Raw genomic sequence first — 26964 nt, forward strand, 5'->3', positions numbered from 1 at the left:
CTTCTTTTAACAACAGGAGCAGAAATATTAACCTCAAGACTCTTAATTGACATGACACTTACAAATGGCCTGAGCAACTCTTGATATGTATATTTTATAATAGCAAACCATTGCTCATTTCTGTGGCTACTAATTTGTGATCCACTGATATATGAGTCATGATTAATTCCATAGCGTGCTAGAAGAGTAATTTAGAATAGTAATTTATACTTGCTAGTGCTTAAAGGTTGTAGGACTCTTTTAGCTTTGTTCTGATATGGTTTTGTTGAAACCTTATATAAGCTGCATATCAGATTTTTCCTGACTCATAGGACAAAGAAATAGTCTCAGTAAATTATTATTTTGCTTTCCACAAATCCCATTATATAAATTTTTTGGTGAACTATATCTTATACTCCAACAAACATGTAATTGGTAAAACAGTGAAAAAAATTAGGCCATGAACTTTTAAGTATGTGATGGAAATGGCCAACTATCACAAAAAGACCTGAACCACACATGGTTGACTGGATCTGCCTCTGACAAAACACAGCCACTGCTCCTATATCTTGCCTGGGATTTACATGATAGCAGCATTAATAAAAGAATTTTACTTCATGACAAATGTATCATTGGCATACATGCTGCGTTGGAGATGCTAGCAACCTCGCTGAAGGAAAAGATTGGAACTCAGAAACACAACTGTTTCTGCTGATAAGGAGCCTAACTTTTCAGTATTGCATCTAATCTTACCTTCTGATCTCAATTAAACTTTTTCCCCTAAATTCCAGTTTGGAGGGTTCATGCTGGCTTGGACAAAAAATACCCAAGTGGAACTAACCAAAACCAACTGAACTGCCACCACAGGCCCAGGGGAGCACTTCCAGCAGTCACCACACACAGTTCAATTACATGAAAAATATTTCTCCTATATTGCTTTTTTAAGCTTTTATGTGTTTTACAAGGAATAAATTCACCCAGCGGACATACAACTTTGTCTATAGTAGCACCATATTTTGGAAGTAGACTGAAAAAAGGCAGCAAATTTTTTTCACAGGAAATGGTGCTGCATTTTACCAAAAGTAAAATTCATAAACACAGATACATTCTGTATATATTTCTGCTCACAGAAATGAGCAGTTCTGCTCAACACTGAGCTTTACATTCATCCCATGTAGCTTCATGAACTTAAGTAAGCTTCTTACATGAGCAGCGTAGCACACATCCTATAGTAATATCTCAAGCCTAGAAAAGCTAGATTTCCAGCAAAGTTCTCCTTGCTAGGGGGGTTAATATTGGACAATATAGCTCCCTTTCAACAGAAAAAGTCAGCAAGGTACAAGATGTCATCAAGAGTTAGAAGATCCTGCTTCTCTTTTCCACAATGTTTGCTGCCAAGCAGCATCTTAATGGTCATTGCTTTCTGCACAGAGTATGCTCCAATTATATAAAGTTCTTCTAGCACTCAGAATCTATCCAAAACCCATTAAAACCAACAATGGTGATATCCATCTACTGCAAACAGAAAGCCAGCCCCATGCACCTAGTCAGCTCTCTGCAATGCGCAATCCCTGGCTGATGTTTGGAGCTGAAAGAACAGATTCTTCTCCTGCTCTTGGCATCAGGAAGCACTTTGCTATGTGGTATTTCAGAGGCTGCCAGAAAGGGTTTCTTGGCCCACACTTCTGGCCACAGTGACGCAACAATCTCAGCCCCTGACAGCATCTGGCAAACCTGGCACATCAGAATAGAAATGTCAAGATATCACGAAAACAGGTAGGTCACGGCCCCTTGCCCCAAACCTGCTGGTTTTCCTTATTCTCCCTTTGCTGCAAGAGGCTTGGTGAACAAATTGCAACCAGTGTTGGCCCTAGAAGAGGCCAGGGAGCACTGGCTGAGGCTTGGCATCGGCCAGTCCTCCGCACCCCATCCACTACACTTAGGAAGAATGTACTCATGTCTCAGAGGGGTGCCCAGCAAAGGGAAGACAGTAAATTTCAGGTTTTCCACAGCATTTCAGGTTTTCCATGGTATGTATGGTTCAAAATCTGTGGTTAATATAAAATAACACATGCCTAAAAATGAGGTATGGCATCAAATACTTAACATAATGGCAGGAATTTTGCCTTTTAAAAAATACCTGTTTGTCATTACCAATTTCCTATCCTTATGCCTTACTCTTTTATCCTTATATTGACATAAGATGACGCAATAATCGCTACTTTGACAGTTCATTGATGATGTCAAAAAGGGTGGTGGTTAGAACACACTGCAACAGGAACGAGCAGACAACGCTCTATATTTCATGAGTGAAATGCCACTGTCTTCTTGCTACACACAGACGTTGTAGCACTGATTATTTTAATGGGGTGACATCCAAGGACACCCAGGTTTTTTTTCCACAAATGAGTAAGGCAAGCCATACAATTTCACAAGTCTGAGGGGATCTGAGACAGAGTGAGAGAAATTACTTGCCCAAACAAGTTTGAATGAGCCACGGCTGCAACCTGATTTCCTTTTGTTAAGGGACTGTGTGTACATATGCTTCCTCATGGCAGGCTCTATTCCCTCACTCTATTGTAAAATATTTGAAAACAACAATTAGCATTTAATTGTGAAGAACAAACTTCCAAAGGCAGTGAAAAGCAGATGGAGCAAGAACAATGTAATCTGAATTTTCATAATTAACCACTCATTTTTCCTTTAGAAGCTGGAGTTGGAGAATCCTAACAAGGGTTTTATCATTATTTTAGGAGCCATATACAATTTAATTCATTCATTGTAAATGTTCAGTCATCCACATTGAAGGCTAATGAAAATTTAATTAATTAATTAAAGACTGGGTTAATTAGTTAACCAATACTGTAATTCTCTGAAAGTTAAAATTATACCTCATCTTATCAAAAAGATAATCCAGAAAAATCTGCTATGAATCATATATGTTAACAATCTCTGTGGCTGCAGTGCCAGTGACTTTTCTATAAATAACAGTAAGACTCACTTAATAGCTTATTTGCCACATGCACCTCTTTGGAACCACATGTGATATCTACATACTGACCTGAATACCAAGGGAGCAAATGAAATGTTCACAGACTTGATTAACACCTAAATAAACATTTCATTTTGCTTAGTGGCAGAGAAAAACAGTAATTTTGAATCACGCCTATCTCAAAGGTGATGCTGTGCAAAATGACATCAGGTTGTCACCTCACCACAACCTGATGCAATTCCAGGTGTTAGAAAAGGCAACATTATGATATGTATTCAGGCTATTGCAATAAAAGCTTAGGAGATGGCTTTTCAGATTTTACCAACCTATTGCTGTAGGTGATGGCCCAGATTAATTTTGCCCAATTTCAGGTCAGGAGAGGATTAATCCTTATAATAAAGATCCAAGTCACACTTTAAAAATGCCCATTTCTCTGTTCTGATCACAGAAGTAACCTGAGGAGACTATATTCATAGGTCAGGCAGCACAGCTAGGCCAGATGAATCTGGGGCCAAGAGTTGGATTCTGCAATTGCCTAAGTCTTGAGCTTCTCATTGGCAATTTTGAATGCAGATCAACTAAACCTGAAAATTAGTTAGTCTGCCTTTTTATTTTTGCATACTATTTTTCCAAAGGAAGACCAGGTTATTTATAGAGACGACTTCTCTTCCACTGTATCACTCACAAAAATGTGCCTGTATGTGTACTAATTAACTAATTGTAGAGCACTAGCTTTTCCTACATTTCAGAAAGTAATTAACTGACTTTACACATACCCAATATTCTCCTTAAAGAGATGGACCCCTAAAAACAATGAAGGCAGCAGTGGTCTCTGGGGATGAGGTGTCTGAGAAAAGACTATTATGGGCCCACCATATAATAATTGCTTTGAGATTTATCACTAATACAAAAACTACCCACATGACAGGACAGATCAGGCTGTGAAACACTGAGTGCCCTTTTCCAGTTTAAGTCCAAGGGCACAGAAAGATGATAAAGCCTGTTTTGTTTGCTCTGAGTCCAAAGAAATTGCTTTGTTTGTTTGCTAGGGGTGATTTAATATGGAAGGAGAGCAGCTCAGAGGCTTGGAATTATACAGTGGCACAGAGCGACCAGAGAAGCAGCAAGATCATAATTCTCAATGTCCTGACTTTTGGGCTTAATTTCACTTTCATCAAAATCAACAGCAAAACTTGCCATCATCTTCAAACCTATCTTATATTCAGTGTAGCCCTTTCCCTTACAAAAAAAAAATAAATTATTGGAATTATAAAAATCTACACCAACAAGTTTGTTCAAGTTCATTTTCACTTTTTCCCCCTAATATTTCTCCTAATATTTTTAAGGAGGGACAACAATGTTAATGATGGGAAGAATTCTTAAGCAGGGAATCTACTAACATTTAAAACTGGCAAAAATGGCTGCTAACAAGATTATGCTTACCAAGATGCTTCAGAAATAGCATGCCACTAAATGAGAGTCTCATACGTTGTTTGTCAGTTTCCACCAAGCCTCACCACTGCTGTTTCTACCACCTTTCTCTCAGATGCCACATGTTCTGCCTCGCCTCAACACCATTTTGCCATCAATATGCTGACCATTGTTTTTCTTGCACACAGTAATCCAATAAAGCAAGCCGAAATAAACCTTCCTACAGCACACTGTACAACGTTCTACAAGGCTTGAAAGCCACGGGTTTCTAAGAAGATTAAATGAAAGAGAACCACATCTCGACCTTTAAATCCAAAACGAAGGCATGAGTTTGCAATTCAGTCCATGCCTGTTACTGAGCCTATTGCTGTTATTTTAAGATGAGACTCTGTATTTCTTTATGGATGTCCTCGTGTGAGATTATAAATCAACATTTATTTCCCATGGCCCTTAATATGAAAGAAGAGGTTGCAAGGTTTTTGGATGCTAAATATATATACTATGTATTACATCCTAAACACCCTTACAGAATTGCTTGCAAGCAAACAAAGGAAGTTATCCAAATAATTCAGTAAGTCATTTCAATACTAATATATTTTAAAATACTGATTTTCAATATTGATATTTGCAAATAATTACTAATATATTTGCAAATGTATGTGCTAATATGTTTGCAAATAATTAGGAAATGGGTCTGGCGACTTCTCTATTCCTCTGCTTAAGAAGACTTATGCTTTCCAGGTAGATATGTTAAGTGAAGAAAGTAATAGTTTACTCCCATCCCAACTTAGTGCACGGTTTTTTGCTTATGTAACAAATTTTAGTTACGGTAATTCCAGCTGTTGGCCTTTCCTCTGAATAAGAAATGGCCTTTTCTCTGCATGAAATGTCATATAGTAAAGAATAGTGCCCTGGGCCATTCCCATGTAGAATCAAGTCCTGATTACCTCACTGGAAAGCAAGAAATCATCCCTCTCCAGTGATGCAGACCTCCTGTTTCTATCCCTGTAGATGCACAGGATAGCAGCAATTACTAATATGACATATTAAGGTATAATAAAATATGCCAATAGCTCAGTACGTCATGTCCTTGGCCTCACGCAGGAGTGATTTGTTGCTTGGAAGGAGTCCAAATTTAAGGAGAAAACACAGACATATTTCTCTGAACAGCTAATCTGAAAAAACCTATGAGAAATGTGCTGCTCAGAAATTTTAAATATTTGAGTAAGTCTTACGGAAATGGGTTACTAGGCAGAAGACGGGTGAAATGATGTAGGAAGCATGCAAATTACCATCCTGTGTATCTGCACTGTATCTCATTGACCTTTTATATGGCCTACATGGCACCTTTCAGACTCATGATTATGTGTGCATGCATATACATAAGTGTGCCTATACTCACATACACAAGTGGTAAATGGTTCCAGTACAGACTGAGAACAAAACAACTAAAAGTTTACAAAATCACTTCATTATAATATGTAGAGTAGGATTCTGAGTGGTAGCAAGTAGTGATTTTATCTCAGAAACTGAACACAAAAACCAACAGCAATATTCCTCCAAAATTTAGTCCATGATCATTCTCTGACTAAATCTTAGAGGAATTTTGCTGTTGGTTTTGAGTGAGAGGAGCCCCAGGTATTCTGTCTGTGACTTCTGGAGAGAAACTAGCATTGCTGTGCCTGCTTCGAAGATACATATAGGTCAGAAATCCATTCTGAACTGGGGAACTTAACTGTTTTTCATGGTTTTCAATATAGAGAGGAAGTAATAACCACTTCCTTGTCCAAACTTTGCAGAGTATTTCATAATTATTTATATCACTGCAACATTTAAAAATCCAACCAAGATGAAGCCTTCAAACAGGATATGCCTCCACCCAGAAACATTCTAAATTAAAACAAAGTATAGCAAATAAATACAAAGAATATTAAGAATAAAGCAGAAAACCAGGAATATTTAAATAGCAATAAAATTATACAGGAACAAAAAATAGCTGCTAGACAGCATGATGCTTTCAAATTACTTCAGATGACTGCTTTAAAAATGTGTAAGTAACTTAATAATATGAACTATTTCTAACTACTCCTGGACAAAGCAATTTCTGGAGTTCAAAAATCTGTTTTTTTTCCACTCAAACATATGATTGCCATAAATTTTACCTAAATGATAACTTGGTGATTGTGCCTGGTAGCAATAAAAGGGATTTACTTAGTAATTTGATAAAAGCTTGCACCACAAATTAAACAACAAAATTAACATCTGATTAATCCCAAAAGAAGTGCTCATCCTCTAGTGTTACAAAACCTGCGAACTTCAACCTTCTCCCTTGGGCAAAAGCCTACATAACTGGACAGATCTCAAACGATGCCCTGAAGGTCACCAAACACAGGCTGTGACAGCGCACGTGCCTTTTCCTTAGTGCTCTACATCCGCTAGAGCTGTTTTACAGCAATGTGAGAGGGTGAAAAGTTTACACTAGCTGGTTATGCAATAAATGTCACTGGTATTACCACTGACTTTAGACTAGACTCCCAGCAGTAAGCAGTTAAGAGGTGATAAAGCAGGATTAATTCCTGAGGAAAATTTATGATTAATTTGTCAGTGTAGTATGCAGTACAAATTCCCTGCTATCTTTATTCTTCCTCGAACAAGAAATTATTTTGCACCAGTCTATTCATCCCTTAAGTGCAGCACTTCATAGCGGTGTTAATATCATTGCACACACACCGTTAAGCCTATGCTCACACACTCACCTTAAAAGAAGTCATCCAAGATCATTGCTATTTATGGCTATTCATGTAACTGAATACAACTTCAATGATATGGAGGAGAGTGGAATAGTAATGGAATAGTGCAAAACACAGTAACTGAGCAGTAACTATTCTTTGAACTGCTCTGATGAAATTGTATCTTACAGGAACAGTAAAATTACCCAAAGTGAGCCACTGTTGACAAAGGCAGAGCAGCAGTTATACCGCTAGATAAAGCTGCTTTGGAGGCAGTGTGAGCTCTGAACCCTCCACCTGCTGTAGAAACAAGGACACGATCAACACTTAAAGGTCTCATTGCCCTCCCAAGCCATGAGACTCAATTCTACTGCCGGCAAGGCAATGGCTGTTTTTCCAAGACTGCTTTTTTTTTTCCATTTCCTCTTTTCAGATAGGAAAGAGGAAATGAAAAAACATAAGCCAACAAACCACCAATGACAGCAAATAGCAACTGTATTTCCTCAAAGTTACAGGTATTGCCTGCAAAATAATGAAACGTGATAATGTACTACAATATATTTTCTGTCAGATGTAATTTGTTTGCCAAAAGTATGCCCTAAGGCTGCTCTAACAGGATTTTCCGTTTGCCTGCGACAGTGACCTGCGCTTAACAATACAATTGCAAGAATTTCAGACACACAAATTTACAACAAAACCAAACTAAACCCAAATTATCTGATCTGCCTGTTTTCCCAAAAAGCAAAATAGAGCAACAACACTACTATTTTGACTTAGGTCGTATTATACAAAAGATGCTGCCTTCTCCTACTAGATGCATCACCGACTGATACTTGTAAAGATCTATTGCTAGATCATATAGAGAAATAAACTATTTCTTGAAATTACCTCCTGGACATCTATGTGTAATAAATGATCAGCAACTCAGTGACAGCTCAGATGATGAGGAAAAGACTGATGGTATGCTAACTATATAGAAGGGTAAGCATATATCAATGTACATAAAATTATATACATGATTAATCATATTCTTCTTACCAGGTACTCTGAAAGGCATTTATCTTTTTCTACCATGAGCTACTGAGGGGAGGAACTGTGATTTCATACAGTCATCTAAGCACCTAGTGTGATGAAGTCTGGATTATCATCTCGGTACTTTGGTATGAAAATTAGTAATAGTTAAAACATTTGTGTCTGTCTTAAAACAGAACAATACAGAGCCAAGAGCATTCTGTAAGAAGGAGTTCTCATTGACAGCCCAAGTTTCCAGAATTTTGAAATGCACAGCTAAGGTATTTGCTTTGTACTGATAAAGGAAGATAGTGATTTTCAAGAGAAGTACTTAATGAGGGGTTTTGGATTAAAATCACAAAACCAGTCACCTTTCTTCTTCTAAACCACCTGTATCTCACTTTATGATGCATAACAACTGATCTGTGCATAATAAATCCATTACAATTATCTGATTTTGCTCTATCTTGTCATTTTAGGTTCTAAAAAAAGCTGACAGTGCCAAGAAAGAATGTGAATCTCTAGTTTGTGCCAATAGCACACTTACTGCTGCACAGATTAATGGAACCAGCCATTAAGTTAAATAAAAAAAAGTGGTATTTAAATAAGAGCTGGCTGAAATACAATGGAATATGGCTAATCTAGGTTAAGGTGAAGGAAACACCATTTTTTATGCTACAGAATTAGTAACACCATACTAGTCATAGTTTGCAGATAGGCAAAACACTGTAGATGACTGGGGAGAAATTAAGAAATCTTATTCTTTACATTAAAGTTTATTTTATAAATAGCAAAAAAGGTTGCTAAATAGATAAGAGATGTCTTAATCGTTATAGGTATTACAGCTGCTTACTTATACTCATCTCTAACACCTCCTTCCATCTGTTCTATACTTTGTGTATAAAACACTTTTAATACTCATTCATCCCACACAGATCTTTTAAAGTGTAAACTTTCATACTTCCTTTGTCTACATATTTCTTTGCCTTGCTGACTAAAATGAGATTTTAAATTTTGGTTGAAAGGATCAAGGGAAGCCGATTTAATTTTGAAATACTGGAACTGTATTGATTGCTGTTTACCAGAAAGCACTCACTGGTTTTGTATGTTTGTTCTCTGTACCTAAGAAGTAAAATGTTAGTAAATGTCCAAATTGCACATTGCCTTACACCTTCTTTGTAAAATATACAAATGTCCAACCACAAGCGACAGAGAATAGGAACCCAGACTGCCCACTTTAGGTTTAGTCCTTTCAAAAGCTTTCTGCACAGAAGGTCTCTAATTTCTATGGTTAAAAAGCCTGGCTGCTTTCAACAAACACCAGAGAAGCATGGGCACGTGCCTTATTTTTAAGAACTGTCCTGACCATTAATTTTCCACTTCTACATCACTTTTGTTATAGGACTTTCTTCAGTATGAACGTACTATCCATTATGCAGTAACAAATTCAAACTGGTTATAAACTTTTTCTACAGTTAAAAAAGCAAAATGCCTGGAAACAATTGGAAACAATTCTCCTTCTTGGAAACAATTTCAGAAGGAGAAAGAACCCAAAAGGGGCTGTTTTCTTACCTCTACAGTTAGCAGTGGAAAAATGACTCCTGCTAATAAAACCAACAAAACCCCAGATCATTAACAGGGCAGAAGCACTTCATCAAACCTAATTTTTTGGCATGTGGCCTTGGTGGTGTAGTGCTGTCTGCCTAGGGAGTGTCACCACTCAGAAAGGCCACCCTAAAGTCAGCAGTGCCCAGAACACCACTATACTGTGGCACCCTCAACGCTGCAACAAGCACTGACATAGGTCAGCTTCCACCACCCACATCCCACACTTTAAAAAAGATAGGTACCTACACCTACCCTTTAAAAACATGGTGCGGAGGGCTCACTATAGCCTTTTAAAACAAGCACAGTAAAAGTAGGGGCGTCGGCTGTGCCTTGCCACCCAAAACTTTTACATGATGAGTGGGGCACCACATAAAGTGAGCAGTGAATGTGGGAGATCTGTATATAATTGCATAGAAGTTGAGCACTCTCACCACCAGAATCTGAAAAGCTTGTAAAAGCCACTGGATTTTGTTAAATATTAGTCTGGGAGGTAAATTTGGAGAACTAGCTTGGGAAAAAAAGTAGAGGAATGTGGGTTAGATGGAAAAGCAGTACCATGCCCCTCCAGCTGGGTCTGGCATTTCTTGAGCAAGCCTGGAAGCAAAACTATGGCATTTAAAGATCTCCTCTATTTAAAAGTGAAGCTCCTTCAGAGTACCCCCAAGGAGGCAGATATTTTGAGGTCTGATATACTGATCTGGGGATTGAAATTCCATCTACAGTCTCCTGTAAATCCCACATCCTGTTGAGGATCTGGACCAAAGTGCCCAAGACCGAGATGACAGAAGGAAAAACATTTATAAAGTCTCCAACCTTTGAGACTGCATATTCCTCTATGTACAGCTTCTAGCACAATGAATTTAATCATGTCTGGAGTTCTTCTGAAATACAGCATGGTGAATATTTGCCAACACAGCTGGTTTTGTGCAGCCTCTAAGAAGTATCATCTGACTTCTTTTTAATTACTTGTGCTTTTTATTTTTAAATATATTGACGGATATGTTGTCTCCTTGCTGTTAATTAAAGGTGGCAGAGTCTTAGCCTTCCTTTTCCCAGCACAATTAGCAAGGGTTGCCTAATGATTCGTAGTGGATGGCCATGATTTAAGAGCGTTCAAGTTCTATGCTGTCACTTTCTGCTCATTACCAGGGCACATATATACAAAACCAAGAGACTCCAGTGGTGAAAACCACTATAATCATTGCTTTGTAGTCAATAAATTACTGAGAGGCACTAAAATAAACTGAGAATAGTATCCATTTCACTGTACTAATGGTTGCATACATAAAGTATCAGCCTTTGGGTATGTCAGTAATAGCCCTAAATTGAATCAACAACGCTAAATACTCAAGGCAAATTAACTAACAGTTACTGCTACTGGAGTAACATTAAGTTAACACAGAAGTAACTTGAAAGTTTGAGATAACAGAAGCGTATAAAATGTAACACAAAACTGGGCTTTTATCAAAACAAAACATGGTACAAGGACAGTAATGATGCTCATATTCCAAACACATACCTAAAACAATGCAACCATCTTGCATACAGTGGCATGCAAGACCCAGATACTCATAGCTCTATAGTCACACACATGCTTGCACAAGTAGACCAACTGTGAAATGTCTGTAGAATAAGACTCCAATCTCCCTTTGAACTATGAAACACCGCTTTAAAATGTCTTTTGTTGGTGGCAAGAGAAAAAAGGCTATTCTATAGATAGAGTTACAGTTACTGGGTGTGTGGATTCAACATGAAGAAGCCCTGAAAAAGAACTGTTCAGGAGTTCAAACCAACTACAGGCTCAGACCTTTTGCAGATTCCAGTTTTTCCTGTACAGATGCAGGTAATTTGTGGTTTTACTTAAACACATATTAGATCATACATTATAACAGTGACTGTGTGTATGTGGTGTTAATACAGCCACCAAGTAGAGAAGTACCCAAAAATACTGTTCACAACCTTTCCTTTAGAATGCAAATACTGCCATTAAATACAATGTGGCAACACTTGAGATCAGTATAGATCTTAAAATACCACACACAAGCTATTCAAGTTTCTTAAGACAACAAAATTGGCAATAAAATAATGTCAAAGTATGTCTTGTTGGTAAAAATAGCTCATTTTCCAAATGCAGTTCTCTGTAAATGTAGAAAAACTGTAACTGTCTTGTATATACCATAAGCTATTTATCTAAAATGGTACTGTCAGTGAAACAGATGTCATTGCACAATATCCTTGTGCCACCCACATTCTGTTCTCCTAGTTGCCAAACAGAACTGTTTTGAGTTATTTACTGAGCGATCGGATTCAACTATTTCTGCAATGATCTCCATGCTACATTAAAGAAAAAAAAGTACTTAAAAACTGAAATGTAATTTCACATGATGTTTCACCATCATCTAATATATTAAACATGTCTTCACCAGTACCGACTATGAAGAAAAGACTGAAACCTTAGCAGAAGGTCAAAAAATTCTTATTTTTAAGAACTTTGTATATCAGCTTTCTGCATTTGCCTCTTCCTGTCCGTTATACTAAATTTCAAGGTTCTGTTTTTAAACATCGTCATTCACCTGAGGAAGATGTAGAATTAATATTGAAGTTTCTTCACCAGTCCTACAAATCATCTGTTCTTTGCAGGATAACTACCTAAAGCCTAAAAATCATGCCCCAGAATAAGTTAGGCTGGAAGGGACTTTTGGAGGTATCTCGTGGTGGGATCATACTACCTACTGTAGGGCCCATTCAGGGCAGCCCACAGGGCTCAGTGTCACTTGGCAGGAACCCACCTTGGTCTGTGTATGTCATATGCCACCCTACATTGTAGGACTTAGCCATCTGGTTTTTATTCTGTCTTTTCACACTGTCTTGCTTTTTCATCTTTCCTCCTTTCTTCCATCCTCATCACAGTGATCTCTGGAGTTCATCAGTATCAGACTGCCATCAGGCTTCCTTGAAGGTGAGATGGGGCATGAGACTATCCACAGTTCAAACAGGACTTTGGCAATGCACCCATGAACTCTAAATGTAAAAAGCTTGTAGTCTGTTCTCATCAGTGTCACCAAATTGTTGCTAAAATTCAAGTTACCAGATTTTCTCAACTGTACCGTTTAAGAACACATTTATTTGTTGTTGTATTGGTTTGAAAGCTTGTGAAGGAAAATAGTGAGCACAATGAAATTCATATCGAGTACTCTGTCTGCATTCATATTTGTACAAGTAACTGGCACATTAAAGACAATGAGATCAGAAAAAGTAGTTAATTTTGAATATTCACAGTTTTCTAGCACAAAAATGTGCTTTACTTCTTAAAAACAGGGAAGAGAGAAAGGAACCTAAAAGACATCTATACATATGTATTCTAGCAACCCAATGAATACCTCTAGAGCAAATGGCAGCTAAGCAGAAAAATCATTTTATATCTAAGACCTTTTTCTCATGGGAAATACTGTCCTTCTTGAGAATGTAAAACTTTCTTCAACCATTCAAGACAACTGATAATACAAGTACTGAAATTAACATTAAAATACATTTTAGTATCTCAAGACGTTTTTCATTTGATCAGATTTTTAGTCTTTGATACTTGTTTGCTAATAAGCCACCTAACCCTTCAACTATCCAGCTTTATCATGCCTTATTTAGACCTCTCAACTTTGTTGAGCTGCTTTCAGATTACAACACAAAGTCTTAAAGATAAATACAGCAGGTACGTTTTTTTAGCAGAGCACTTGCCAGTTTGGCAACAGCAGAATCAACAACAGATAGGCAGAAGGAGTACTGGTTAGAGGAAAGAGGAGAATTTTCTATACACTCCTGAAATAAAGTTCTTTCAAGACACTCTAACCCACCAATTCCAGAAAGCTGCCTAGCAATTCTCTGCCCTGCTGGGGAGGGGAGGGGAGGGGGGGGGAAGTGAAAAAGCTTCCATTAGAAACAACTGAGATAGCAAATTCTGCCTTTGATATACTAATTTGATTATATACAATTTTAATTTGCATTGACTCTTTGCATGCACTCTTGATGACTGCAAGCAATCTAGGCTAACAGCTAATGCTGTAGAAATGAAGCATCCTTTGCCTCCAAAAGCCAAGACTATCACTTCTGCAATACTTATAATCCCCACTGGTTAGGAAATAAGCACCCATGTCCATTGCATTCACTACTAGGCACCAGATCTCAGACTACAAAAACATTTTATCCTTTGCTTTAGGCAGTAACTTTCAAGCTGAAAACCTAGGCACTTCTATCAGGCTTGGGGATACATGTCATAGTCTTTCCTTTTTTCTTTTTCTTTTTTTAATTTAAAAAGCAGCAAAACCAATTATCTAATAACAGTAAATAAATGAACACATAACTTCAGTGAGATTCTTTCCAAAGAACATAATCTGTGACATCCTTGCTATCAGAAAATCAGTTCATTCATCCTGCTAAATGCTGTTCAACTGAATAGTAAAATAATTCATAATGAGTTGTAATTTCAAAGTATTAGCTGAATATTTTAAAAATCTGTCTTTACAGCATGGCTCATAGAAGAAATACATGGTCTGATACCTTCAGAAGCTATTTTCCCCAGGAAGCAGAAAATACATATTAGCTAAACTGCAACAAATTAGAGCATCTCTTTCATCCCCCTCTACCCCTCAATGATTTACAAATACATTATTTTATCATTTTAATTAACTTCAAGTTAATTCGTGAAAAATATCTTCATGAAACATATGATGCAAAGCTTGTGTTTTTAGGAACAGTAGCCTATTTTCTGACTTTTTTTCATCCCTATCTGAATTCTGTGCACCTATAATATGAATAAACTCTAAGAAAAATTAATATATCAAACAATAAATGAGTGCTCCTAAAGGTATCTTTTTAAAAGCAAGTCCACCTAGAGTACTCTAAGCATTTATAAGTGCAATATGGCTCGCAAATGATTTATTTTTCTATCCAGCTGAAAATAATTGAGCGCTTACCATGGTATGTAGCTACGCTACCCCACCCTATAGCCTGGACAACCCAACCCAAGGCAGTTGCTTTCCATGTTGACTATTGTTTAAGACCAGTTATAGATTCAATTCTCCTCCAAATCCAGTATACGGACAGATGAAAGTGCATTAAACGGTTGCTTCATATACGATAGTCTCTTTGTATCATTACACACATTTAGCACAAACTGTCAAGGTATTTGCAATGCACTGTGAAATATTACATTATTTAGAAACTGACTATAGGTAGCTAAAGTAGCCCTTCATTCATTAGGGCAAATACTTTGTTGGTCTTGACCCTTCTTTTCATTTATGTATAAAAACCCTATTATGCATTCTGAGAAAGATGAAGGAGACCATGCTGATTTTGGAAAAGGAATGGAACAAAAAGGAAAATATAAAATTACAAGTAAGTGTATAGGTGTTAAACTTGGTTACAAAATTAAAAAATTTATAATTTTCTGGTTTTATTTTTGGTGGACTTTTTAATGGCTTGTCCTAAAACTGACAGGACCTGTTCATACTGCTAAAATATCAGTCTCTCCCTTCAAAGTTAGGCATATAGGCAGAATCACCAGTTTTCTGTGAGTCACAGGCAGGTAGCCCCTCTCTATAGTTACATGTGCTCCAACTCTCCATCCTCCTGTTTACATGCCTGTACACTTGTATGAGTGGATTGTGTCTCTTCTGAACCACACATACAGGGCTGTTAAACGAAAGAAACAAAACAGTGAACAGTTCCCTGATACTCTGAATAATTACTGGATAATAAAACCTTATCTGATTAATAACCCTGTTGTCATATAAAACCAGACATTTCAATTTCAGTATTAAACATCCAATTAACGTACTGCTACATACATAAGTATTTATGGGTTCAGCTTCCCAAGTCCCTTAAATATAGCTTGCTTTAAGAAGAGAGCTGTTTAAAAGATGATAATAATTCCTGAAGACCCACTGAGCCCCCTGTGCATAAATTCCCTTCTCTATGTGTGCCCAGGTATTAGGCCAAAAATTAGTTTGCTTAGTTGCAAATACCGTGAATGGGAAACCATCCTGCTTAAACAGAGGACCTCTGCCTTTTGCCATTGTGGTCACTGTTTTCCCAGAGATTTTTTTTGTGTAACTGCCGCTAATTACAACTGGAAGTTAATACTGTATATAAGCATCAGTAGATGAAAAACATGTATAAAAATACCTTTGTATACTGTTCTAAGTGATTTGCTTTTTTGAGGAAGAAAGTGCATTAGAAGTCTTTAAAAAGCCAAATTTTGTCACAAGATCCTCCCCAGATATTGTTACTGCTTAATCCAAAAGCTTCGGGAAAAAATAGTAGCTATATCTCAGACCTCATCAATGTGCCAAAATGCTGAGTAAATGTTTATGTCTTTTTGCTGGCATTTTTTCTTCCTTTCTGTGTGACTAGGATCATTCTGGAGTTAAAAGCTATTGATTTACTAGATGTTTTATATTTTCAATCCTATTAGACTGATTAAACAAAAAGACCTTTTAGCAAAACATTCAACTTTTTTATATTGCTTACTGTACTATATTAGAATCCTTATGATATAGAAGGGCTCAGCACTTAAAAGGACATTATATATATATGCTAATTAAAAATTGACCAACCTTTCCTTCAGCATCTGCTGTTGTTACCTTCTCAACCTTGTTCCTGTTTAAAAATTTCTTCACCCATTCTTCTACTTGAACATTGAACTTCATGAAAGTCACATAGCAAAAATAAGCTGTCAGGAGTGTTAAGCTTTCCCACCACTTGATCAAGTTATCCAGAAAAAAGATGATTAGTAAGATCAAGTCAACGATGTAGAAGGACACATCTCGAAAGAGTGGCCACCAAGTAAGGTTCAAGATCTCTCTAGAAAATAAAGCACACATTCCAATAACAAACAGGATATTGAACACGGCAGATCCCACTATTGTACCAATGCCGACATTGCTGTGGGATATAAACACTCCTATTAAAGAAGTGAAGAGTTCTGGGGCTGACCCACCAGCAGCCATGAAGGTTGCCCCTGCCACATCATCAGATATGGTCAGTTTTTCAGTGATGACAGTCAGAGAAGGAACAAAGAACTCATCGCAGACTATGGCTAAGGCTATAAACATGTAAATCATTCCAATTACATGGAGGATCACTGCTCCCTTTCTTCTCTCCTCAAGAGAGAAAAGGTCCTTGGGGTACTCTCCCTCAGCATGATCACGTGTTGCATTGTCGTGCTCAGCTTCGTATTTCATAGAAGTGTGTGGGTCTGGAGTGCCATTTTCATTCTGTTCCATGAAATCCAACAGAGTTCTTTGGTGCCCATGCACCAGCTTTTGGCTATCTAGGCTGCTGGCCAATGCCATGCTATGTGGTTCCATCTTGAAAAAGGCACTAATTGAAAGAGAGAAAGTACTAATGGCCACTACACTTACAAGAAGCCCTATAATTCGTATTGGTCTCAGTTTTTTCCTAACATTCTGGTGCTGTCTGCTAGGGAACAGCGGTTCCTCCAAACACCACTCCTCCAAGACACCAGCAACAGTTTTCTTCTGAAGAGCCATTTTGTGTTCTGCGTGAGACGCTGAGGGAGTCAGATGGATTGTTCCTTCATACTTTTCTCCAGCTTTGAAGTCAGAAGTGCTTTAAGAGTTTTCCCGGAATCAAGTACTTTTACTCTTCATCAGAAGTATTTTCTTCATTCGTCTTAAAAGGACAAACAGGTATTATTAATATTAGTGAAACAGCATGTGATTAGAAGCTTCTAAAAAGCATTTTACAGACTGGGTTAAATTTAGAAATTAAAGCAGAATATTACCAACTGTAACATAAAACCCTGTCACATCCCATCAGACACAGCAACAATATGTTTGTTTCAGCAGTAACCCTGGGGATAACAGTCTATCAATACTCAGATCATTTTATGCCTCTCATATGCCTCTGAACCACTGCTCTCCTCAGTTGCTAACAAAAAAATCCTACTGGAAGGTAAAAACTGTCCCCAAGTGTTGCATAAAAATTAAGAAACTACTATTTTAATGGATACACCAAAGATTATTACCTTCTGTAATTACTTTCCACCATGATCACGTAACATCCAAATCCCAAATGCAGGGGCAATAACGTATGAAAAAGCAATCAAAGTGCTAACAAACATCTTATCAGACCTTTAGGCAGCTGAGGCGGTATTAATTGCAATGTTATGCGTGCATAGAGCAACAGTCATTGATATGTAGGTAAAACACTATGCCGCTGGAACAGGACCGAAATGAAGATCTAACACATCCACAGTTTCTTTAACTCCCCTTGCAAAATCGACTCAAGTTTACACAGAGAACTCAGCTTGCTTCTGATCAGACCTAGGACACTAGCTTGGACTAGCTAAGACAAAATTTTCATTCACCTCTGGTTTTGCTTTGGTTTATGTCACACATTCAGCTACAAATGTAGGAAGTTACTAAGAATACCTATATGGTAAGTATCTTTTAAAAGTGCTCCTCTTGCAGATCCTGAAGAAAATAGTTTAAATTTACACAAGAGTTGATCCTGAAACAAATGAACTGGTGAGAAATTAAACTATGTGAGAACTATTCGTGTATGCCAGAGCTGAGCATATTAGACCAACAGCACTTTTAAAACAGGAAAAAAACACTATGTAAGAACAGGTGCTTTGGTTACTGAATTTGAAGAATATACATGATGTAGAAATCAGTTACATGTGCATTACGCATAGTAAGTTGCATTTTACGTGACACAAAATATAAAATACTTTCTAAATAAAATGGATTATTAGTCCTTACTATTACAGGCAAAAACTACTTTGTTACACCAGTTATTCAAGTCATTTGTCGTAATAGCTGAATACTGAACAATCTGTTAATCAGCAGAATATTGATTTTGTACCCTCAAAGACAGAATTACAACTATTACATGCAGTTAGTTACATAAAAGTTATTAAGTCACGTGCAGTTTCTCCCGATTTTTGTGAACAGCTTCCATACTAAGAAGATGTCACAGAGACATACTCCATCTGCAAGACACAGCACCGCAGCGGAGATATTTTATTTTCCACCTTAGAGTTACTGCTCACCGGACTGCCATAAAAACATTAAGCAGGAAAGATATCGGAACCGCACTACCGCTGCTGCGCGCAATTTACGGCGGATGGGCCGTGATAAATCACGCGAAGGGGAAACGGGGAAAGCGCCCGGGCTGCCCGCTGCTCCGAAACTCGCACAGCAGCGCCCAGCCAGACCGCTCCCGACGGCGACACCGCCTCCCCTGCCCGCCCGCCGCGGAGCGCAGCCCCATCTTCCCCGTCCCCCCGCGGAGATGCCGCCGAGCCTCGCCTAACTCCGCCCGAGTTCGCACCGCTCTGCTCCGCACCCCTCCGCGCCGCACAAACTTTCTTCCTCTCCGAAGGGGGAGCGGGTCCAGCCCCGCAGCGCGTCCCAGCCCCAAGGGCGGAAAGCCGCGGAGGCACTGACCGGCTGGCTCGGGGCACCGGGCACCCCTCAGCAGCCGGGTACCACCCACGGGGGCGGGCATCTGGGGAGGGGAGACCCTGCACCGCCGCAGCCCAACCCCCGCCCGCGCAAACCGGCGACGCTCACCCGGAGGTGCGCTGCGCCGCACTGCGCCGCGCTGCGCCGCGCTGCGCTGCGCGCCGGCCCGCGGACGCACGGCAGGGGCAGGGAACGGGCACGGGCGTGGGCATGGGCGGCCACCGCCACGGCCCCTCGCCGCGCCGTCTGCGGCGGGCGGCGGCCGCGGGATGCGCACCGCCCCGCACCGCCCCGCGCCGCCCCGCGCCGCCCCGCGCAGGCGGGGCGGGCGGCGCAGGCGGCGCAGGCGGCAGCCCGCCCCCGCCCGGGGCTGGGGGGGTGTCACTGCGCAGGGCAGCACCCCCCTCCGCCCTCGCAGGGGTAGTTCGGTTAGTGGCGAAGCCGGTGGCGAGCGTGTTTTTGTTTTTTTTTTTCCTCCCCTTTGTCTTGGGTTAGCTGGTGCAGATTAACTGAGGTAAAATCCAGCGCTTCAGGCAAAGACAAAGAGCCTCGAGGAGCGGGGTACTTTTAAAAAGGAGAGGTTTTTCCAAATGTTTTCTGAAGGGAAATCGGGAAACGAAAGAAAAGGACGTTGCATTGGGGGTTTGATTTTAAGAAAGGTAACATCTCCACTATAAAGTTACTATTCGTCATTGATTTACTCATGCACAGAAATTTCTTCCAACTGCAGTTCAGAGTTCTCACAGAGAACAATAAAGATGCACTGAACACCCTAGAAAACAGGGGAAGTTCGTAATCTGAACTGTCCCTTTCTATTTTGGTCTCCATCTTCCAACATAGGTATTTCCCCAATAAATTGTGCTTCGATAAGTAACTGCTTCAAGATTCAAATACAATGGAACTGTTACAATGCAGCTCTGTCATAGCTAATTCCTGGTGCTGCATCCTGTAGATCCACTAGAGTATACAGGTGCTGCTCGTTTGAAATACCACTTGCACGCTTACTCCATGCCATTGTTCGGAAAACCCATGTAGCAATCTGTGGATAAACCTGAAGTAATCTAGTGCAGGCGGGCCAGCACCCCAGGAAGACCCTCACTGGGTCAGGGCAGCTGGGAAAGACCTCCATGTGGAAATCCTTGAAAAATGCCGAGCCCCAGAGAGAGCAGGGAGATTCAGGTGGGGTGGATGTGACAGTGGCTGAGAACTGGGAAGAGTTCAGTGAACAGCTCACTAGCACTACCCTGCTTTCAGTGGTATCCTTTTCACATTCTGAAAAAGCTTACTGTAAATGGTGAACTCCCAGTCTCTTTGGGCTAAAGAGTAACTTTGATTTTTACAACTTCGACCTTCTTCATTTTGAACTCTGATTTCATCACGTGGCAAACGGAAAATAACTGTTACTCATGGTGCTTCATGAAGAATACAAAAATGTAAGAGTTTTTATTAAATGATAAAACATGGGCATTGTAACTATCTTCAAAGTTATTGTTAGGATATCACATGAAAAATAAGGATTGTCTAGGTAGGCCTGGGGTGCATAGTCTATTTGCATCTCCACACTGGCAGTTTGCAGCACCTGGGCTGCTTGGGTTGCCTTGGCATTGATTGGAAACCCCTAAGATCTCCTAAAAGGATAGGAGATGGCAAAACCAGATGCATCAAAACACAATAGGCATCTTAGAGACTATGTGGACATTCAAGAGATGCAAAAGGTTCAGAAGATATTTCCAGAATTTCAACAATTTCCAGTGAGAGCCATGGCTGACTGACACATACAAAGTGCCCTTCAAAGTCAGAGTTTGCACAGGTGGTTTACATTTATTTCACATTACACATTGGGAGGTTCTCAGTAGTGGCTGGCAGCTGATAGAGGATGCCTGTGGATTATCCAGACTTGCATTGTTCAGGCTCAGGATGATGCAGAGAGACATGTGGCAATTGTTTTAACCATCCTAGAGCCACCACATAGGTAAGAATTAGTTAAAATGTAGATTTGCTGTCTGTATCCACGTATGCAAGACACAGATGAAGTGGCTACATCTCAAATATCCAGCCTGTGCCTGCTATGCATTGATGACAGGGATTAAGGGTAAGCATGCTTGTATGATTTCTTGTGGCTGCTGTATTGTTGGCTTGCAGTCTGTGAGAAGTGGCCACTTGAAAAAGATACTTAAAAGATGTTTTCACAGCTTTGCAGATGGCCAGAGGCAGGCTAGGATATGTGTGTAGTACCCCAACTTCTATCAATTTCTGAAATAAAAGTGTAAGCAGGTGAGTTTTACGAATGACCACAGGGAGAATATGTAGAAAAGCCCCTATAATTATGTTATAATATCCCCTATAATTACATTAGCTGCTAACCAAAAGTCCATGTATCTGAATTGTAATATCCATCTGTTTTTCTGTACTTGTAACGATTTTTCTCCCAACAATAAACATGTATTGTAAGCCAAGGACAATAAAATCTGTAAGAAGAATGATGTGGCTCACAGATGGGTATCTCTACCAATAACTTAAGCATTTTGAATAAGCCAACCTGTTCTCACGTAAATGCTGCATGATAATGATAACAGAAACAAAAAAGCATGGTTAAATTAGTATAAGGAGGATAACTAACAGTAAAATAAATTACTTTTTTCCTCACAAAATTAAACATCAGAGCATATCCTGGTTAAATACAGAATAATTAGATTATTTGAATGAAACAGTCTTTGGCTTACATCTGGTTCAATGTTTCTCTTCTTAAGTGAGGAGAGAAGAGACATCTGCTAAGTACTTGGATTCTTCATCTACACATTTGTATATATGACTAGGCTTTCATTTTTACATATGCTGAATATGTAGTTTTTAATAGCTTATATGTAGTTTACTGCACCATGTGTGATGAGCCCTCTGAAATCATAAGCCATTCTTCTTCACCACTTCCTATTTCCAGGAAGCTCCATGAAGTAGAACTTTATTTTTTTAATAGTATTTCCATTTTGGCTCTTCTCTTGCTGTTGTAAACCGTAGACTTGGTAAAAGCAAGCACAGAAGTGTCTTTTGTGCAGGAGCAGGAAGGAGGAGGGAGCCAAATGAAAAATCCTGAATGACAACATCTCTAAGTACCACAGCAGTACCTTCTAAAGCTGGAAGATAAAGCTGACAAGGAGGTTACCATGACTACAGAGGCGGCATATTTGAATGAAAATTGATGTTAAGCTTTTAAATGCTAATTGCATCTGGGAACAGGTGACATTTGAAATATCAAAATTATTTCAACACTTTGCAATACATAACAAGTGAAAGAGGGTGAAAAAGATGACAACATGGAGTTAAATTAAAACACTGATAAAGTCTTTATCATTAAAGTATGTTACATCATTTACTTGTTCGTAGTAATAAGTAAACACATTGCATATAAATCACAGTGCCTGAGGGGCAGAAACTGTTTATATTACCTGACTAATACATTCTTGAGGAATATATTGAGCAAAATTAAACAGGCTTCTTTAAATTAACTGCAATAACAAGTTTCCAGCAGCCCGCATTAAAGAGGCTATTAAAACTTAATATTCAGAAACTATAAATTCTCAGTGACGAGTAAATCTTACAAGCGCCTGAAGTTAGGAACATTTCTTATCTTCACTCCATATATTGGGAAATAAAAGGTGAACATATACACAATGGCACAGAGTCCTCACTAGAGTCAAAATTGTAAGGTAAAATGGCATGTAGACCAGTATTACTGTGTAACTACTGCAAATTTGCTGTCACGCCAAGATCTGACCAGACATAGGGCTTTAGCTGTAAAAGATGCAAAAGATGTGCTTTACCTTCAACTGTAAGCATTGGCTTACTAATAAGCCTCAAAGATCATCTGATGTTTCTGTTTCACTTGCAGTGGGTTAAATTCTACTTGCTAACACATGCCTTTTGAAACAGTCTTGATACCATTACTATATGTCATGATCAGTTGTAATGCAAATTTACATTTTGTAACAAATGATTGATTTGAAAAGCTTTGAGAGTTTTTGAGGCTTTTTTGTTTTTAATATATAAGATGAGAAATCTGGGTGCTTTACCTGTGTTCTGCATAGTTACAATGAGCACTGTAAACACCTTTATTAAGGAGGCTAAAGCTAACTGCTTTTTTGATTCCAGTTTCTGCTAGTGAACACAGTGATAGGAAAATATAAATTGAATATACCTTTAAAAGACAAAAGCTCTTTTGGCCATTTTTGTGGAACGCTAAGTAACATGTTTTTCTAATGTAATGTTTAAAATACTAATGAGATATATGGCAATTGTAAATGTTGTCATCATAGCATGCCAGTCTCCTTCAAGGAAAGTACAAACCTTCCTCCTCTTTATCTAGGCTTGAGAGGTCCATATCACAGCAAAACCACCACAGTCTAACATCTAGTGATATGACAGAAAAAAATACTGTATGGGATATCATTATTGAAATCCACTTAAAAATCTGGGTATATTATATCCAGATGGTTATTTTTACTTACAGGGTAATTGCACTTTTCAAAAAACAGCAGGATGGAGCAACATGACTTTTTCTTTCAGATGACTTTCTCTTTCAGATGTGATAATTTGCTGCTCTGAAGCTCCTTGTATCTAAGTGCTGTAATGTAACCCCAGTGAGCTTCCCTGAAGTCAACGGGAGTGCTTATTTCACTATAATCTGTGGCCTACCAGCCTCATTTATAAGAACACCTGCAAGCTGGCAAGTCAGCAGCCTTAGGAACAATTGTTGGTTTGGTGGATGAGCTCCAGTGTCCTTGCCAATTTCCCACCAGTTTCACGTATCCCGTTGCTTGGAGCCTCAGCTTGAAACCCTCTGTTCCCTGTGACTTGCAACACTTAGGAGTGCCTCAGGGGTAGAGGTCAGACTTGATGTTAGCTACAACTTGGATTTCTTACACAATTTATTTCTGACTAAACCATTGTCCAGGCAGAGCTGGAGGGAAATGTCTGCCACTGACCATACTCCTCTCACAAATTAAATTTTCTTCGTTGCCATACCATCACAAAGTAATTACCTTTTTCTTCCTTTTCTCTATCCTTATGTTCAGCCTTCTCGTATTCCTTGCACTTGATGAATTACAAGCTATTAGTCTTCATCTCTGCAATAATCTAGTTTTCAAGTAATCTCCTCCACCCTCATGAAATGTTTCAGGGAAATAAATATAAGGTAAAAATTGTCCTCAAATAGTGAGATGTGAAATGGTGAGAATTTATGAAATAAGCATTACAATCTGCTGATTAACTAACAATGCACAGACCTGGAGTGCAGAGAAGGCAGAATGAAAGAGAAAAAGATGACAAAAACATTTTAGGACTGAGGTCAATGCTAACCCCTTGCCATTTCCAATGAAAGGAAAGGAACTCATGGGATTATTTCCCTTTTACATTGCTAGGTCCTTGTGTGCATAGTACCAATTAGCATTGCTCAGTTAGAGAGTCCTGCACATGTGCATGGAAAGTGCTTATACCATGAACTAAAACACGCCCAGGTCAATAGACCAGAGACCACATCTATCAGCAAAGTTTCAAAATTTTCAGTGGTTGCAATAGAAACAAAAATCTTTCAAAGAATAGCTGACGTATTGGGCTTTGTATTTGGTAGTGGTCACAGCACTGAGTCATGCTATATTGAATTTTAGAGTAAGATCAAAAGAGTGGTTTAAAGCAGCACTACAAAGTTAGTCCCATCAACTGAAAAAACCCAGACCTCTCAAACTAATAAGAGAATCTGGAATCAGAACATAAAAGGAAAGTTGGAACCAAAATAAATGGATGTTTTGAGAAGCTTTCAGAAGACAAGATACCAGTTTTTTTTTAAATAGAAGACTCTCTATCACAAACTAAATAATTCAAGTATGTGTAATCTACCTGCATTCATTAAGAGCTTTTTACAGAAGTTCGTCCCAAAACCTAGCCAAATTTCACAAGCTTACAAACTTGTATTATGTAGGATAATTCTGATCACAGATGAAGTGCAACGATCTTTTTGCTGTACTTTTTTCTGTACTACAGAAAAAGTACAGCAAAAAGATTTTGTATTTTTCTGTACTATAGAAAAATCTGTAGCTTTTTCAAGAATCAGACAAACGAAACAGACCAACATAACAGTTCAAGAGAAGCAGCAAAGAATTATTTCTACAGTTGAGATTTAAGAGAAAATACAACAATGGGATCTGGAATTAACCATGCGAGGTTGTTGATTTTTTTAAAATCCATCTTGATTATGATGCAGTTTAATGCGCAGGCTAGGATCGGAATAAACAAATGAGACATAATTTGGAAGGTGGCTTAAATATTCCAAAAGCTCAAATGCATTGCCCATTAGACATTCTAAAGGCCACTGTAACATGTTCATTACATTAAGAACAATTTAAGAAGACAGATGCAAGTACTTGATCTGGGTCTTTTCCAGATATGTGATCCTTAATTCTGAGAACCTCTGCTCTATGTCAGAACTGAAAGATGTTGTCTTTTGCAGCTGTCTCCAGCTGGATCACCAGCATCAGTTCCTGCAGAATCTGAAAGTCTCCCTCCAAATACCAAACGGCCAGTGCCACCTCGAATGCAATCTCCAGTGATCAATATTTGATGCCAAAAAGGCTGGGAAGGTGCTGCTCAAACTTGTTTTTCCATTACTTTCAGACCAATTTGGACTGTTTCATTGACTATTACTGACTTGTGACAGCTTGCTTTATCTCTTTATCTGTGTTTAAGAAAGATGAAATTACATATAAATATAAATAATGTTTTAAAATACTTAGTGTGTGACAAATTATATTCCATTTAGCTCTATTTTAATGTCAAGAATGAGTAAAGATCTTCACTGATTTCTGTAATGGCTGGAAAAGAGTAGCCCTTTTATGATGTATTCATATCTAATAGTAAATGGTATGCACCATGCCCCAGGTCAGAGAAGATTTACCATGTACACACACAGTTAAAATTAAACCAAGCATTATAAGTATGGTATAAAATACGGGTTGGTTCCTTTTTAAACTTGGTGCTCAAGATTTCTATTTTTGAGCACTAGCAAGAGAAAGAAAACTAAGGACATTTTTGTGGCATACGAAATCTTTATCACATACATCCATGATCATTTCTGCAAGTGGAAGTCCAGTTTGTAAGAAACAGGTATGACGTCAATCATCAACAGGTATGACATTGACTATGGAATGTTTCTTCAGGTGAGTGAACAGTTTTAAGCTTGATACTGGACTATAATAACCTTGGTCCATCATGTTAGCTAAACTTGTAAAAACTCTGAGGAGATGAAAGTGGGACTAATTAATGCAATCACTGGAAGTAAGGTTCAGGCCAGGACTACACCACAGTGGGAGAAAGGAGAGTGCCGCTACAGGTTTTTGACAGTAGTGATACTGCAGCTGATGCTACAAGGGCAAACTTTCAACAAAGTAAGAGAAAGGTGATACTCTTCACAAAACCAACAGTCAACTTTTCGCACAGAAGCTCTGGTTCAAGTTTGAAACAGAAGCTTTTCTTAATGTGGGCTCTATAAAGAGTTTGAGCCACAGATGCTCAGAGTTAAGAGTATCTCTTCCCTTGCACACGGAGAAAGAAGTCTGCCTCTTCAGACTGTGCCTGTAGGGCAACAGGCAGGCAGGAAAGGGAAGTGGTGCTTTGTGGTACTCTCCACCTACTGGGGGGTCCCTCCAGCAGGGCCCAGGTAATGAGGGTCCATACAACTTGT

The 26964-nt window shown here is 38.8% G+C and overlaps 1 protein-coding gene across 3 annotated transcripts in view; it reads right to left on the bottom strand.

Annotated features, from left to right (window-relative positions):
* Positions 1–19472, bottom strand: part of SLC24A2 (solute carrier family 24 member 2) — a 117244-nt gene extending 97772 nt beyond the window's left edge. For all 3 annotated transcript variants that reach the window (XM_072860231.1, XM_072860232.1, XM_072860230.1), the window contains exons 1-2: positions 19344–19472; positions 16359–17436 (exon numbers count right to left, since the gene is read on the bottom strand). In XM_072860231.1, coding sequence (XP_072716332.1) covers positions 16359–17294 — 936 coding nt within the window. In that variant the 5' untranslated portion in view covers positions 17295–17436; positions 19344–19472. The remainder of the gene's footprint in view (positions 1–16358; positions 17437–19343) is intronic.
* Between the last annotated feature and the right edge of the window lie 7492 nt (positions 19473–26964).

This window comes from Ciconia boyciana, chromosome 4, assembly GCF_034638445.1.
Source record: "Ciconia boyciana chromosome 4, ASM3463844v1, whole genome shotgun sequence".
Classification (NCBI taxonomy): Eukaryota; Metazoa; Chordata; class Aves; order Ciconiiformes; family Ciconiidae; genus Ciconia; species Ciconia boyciana.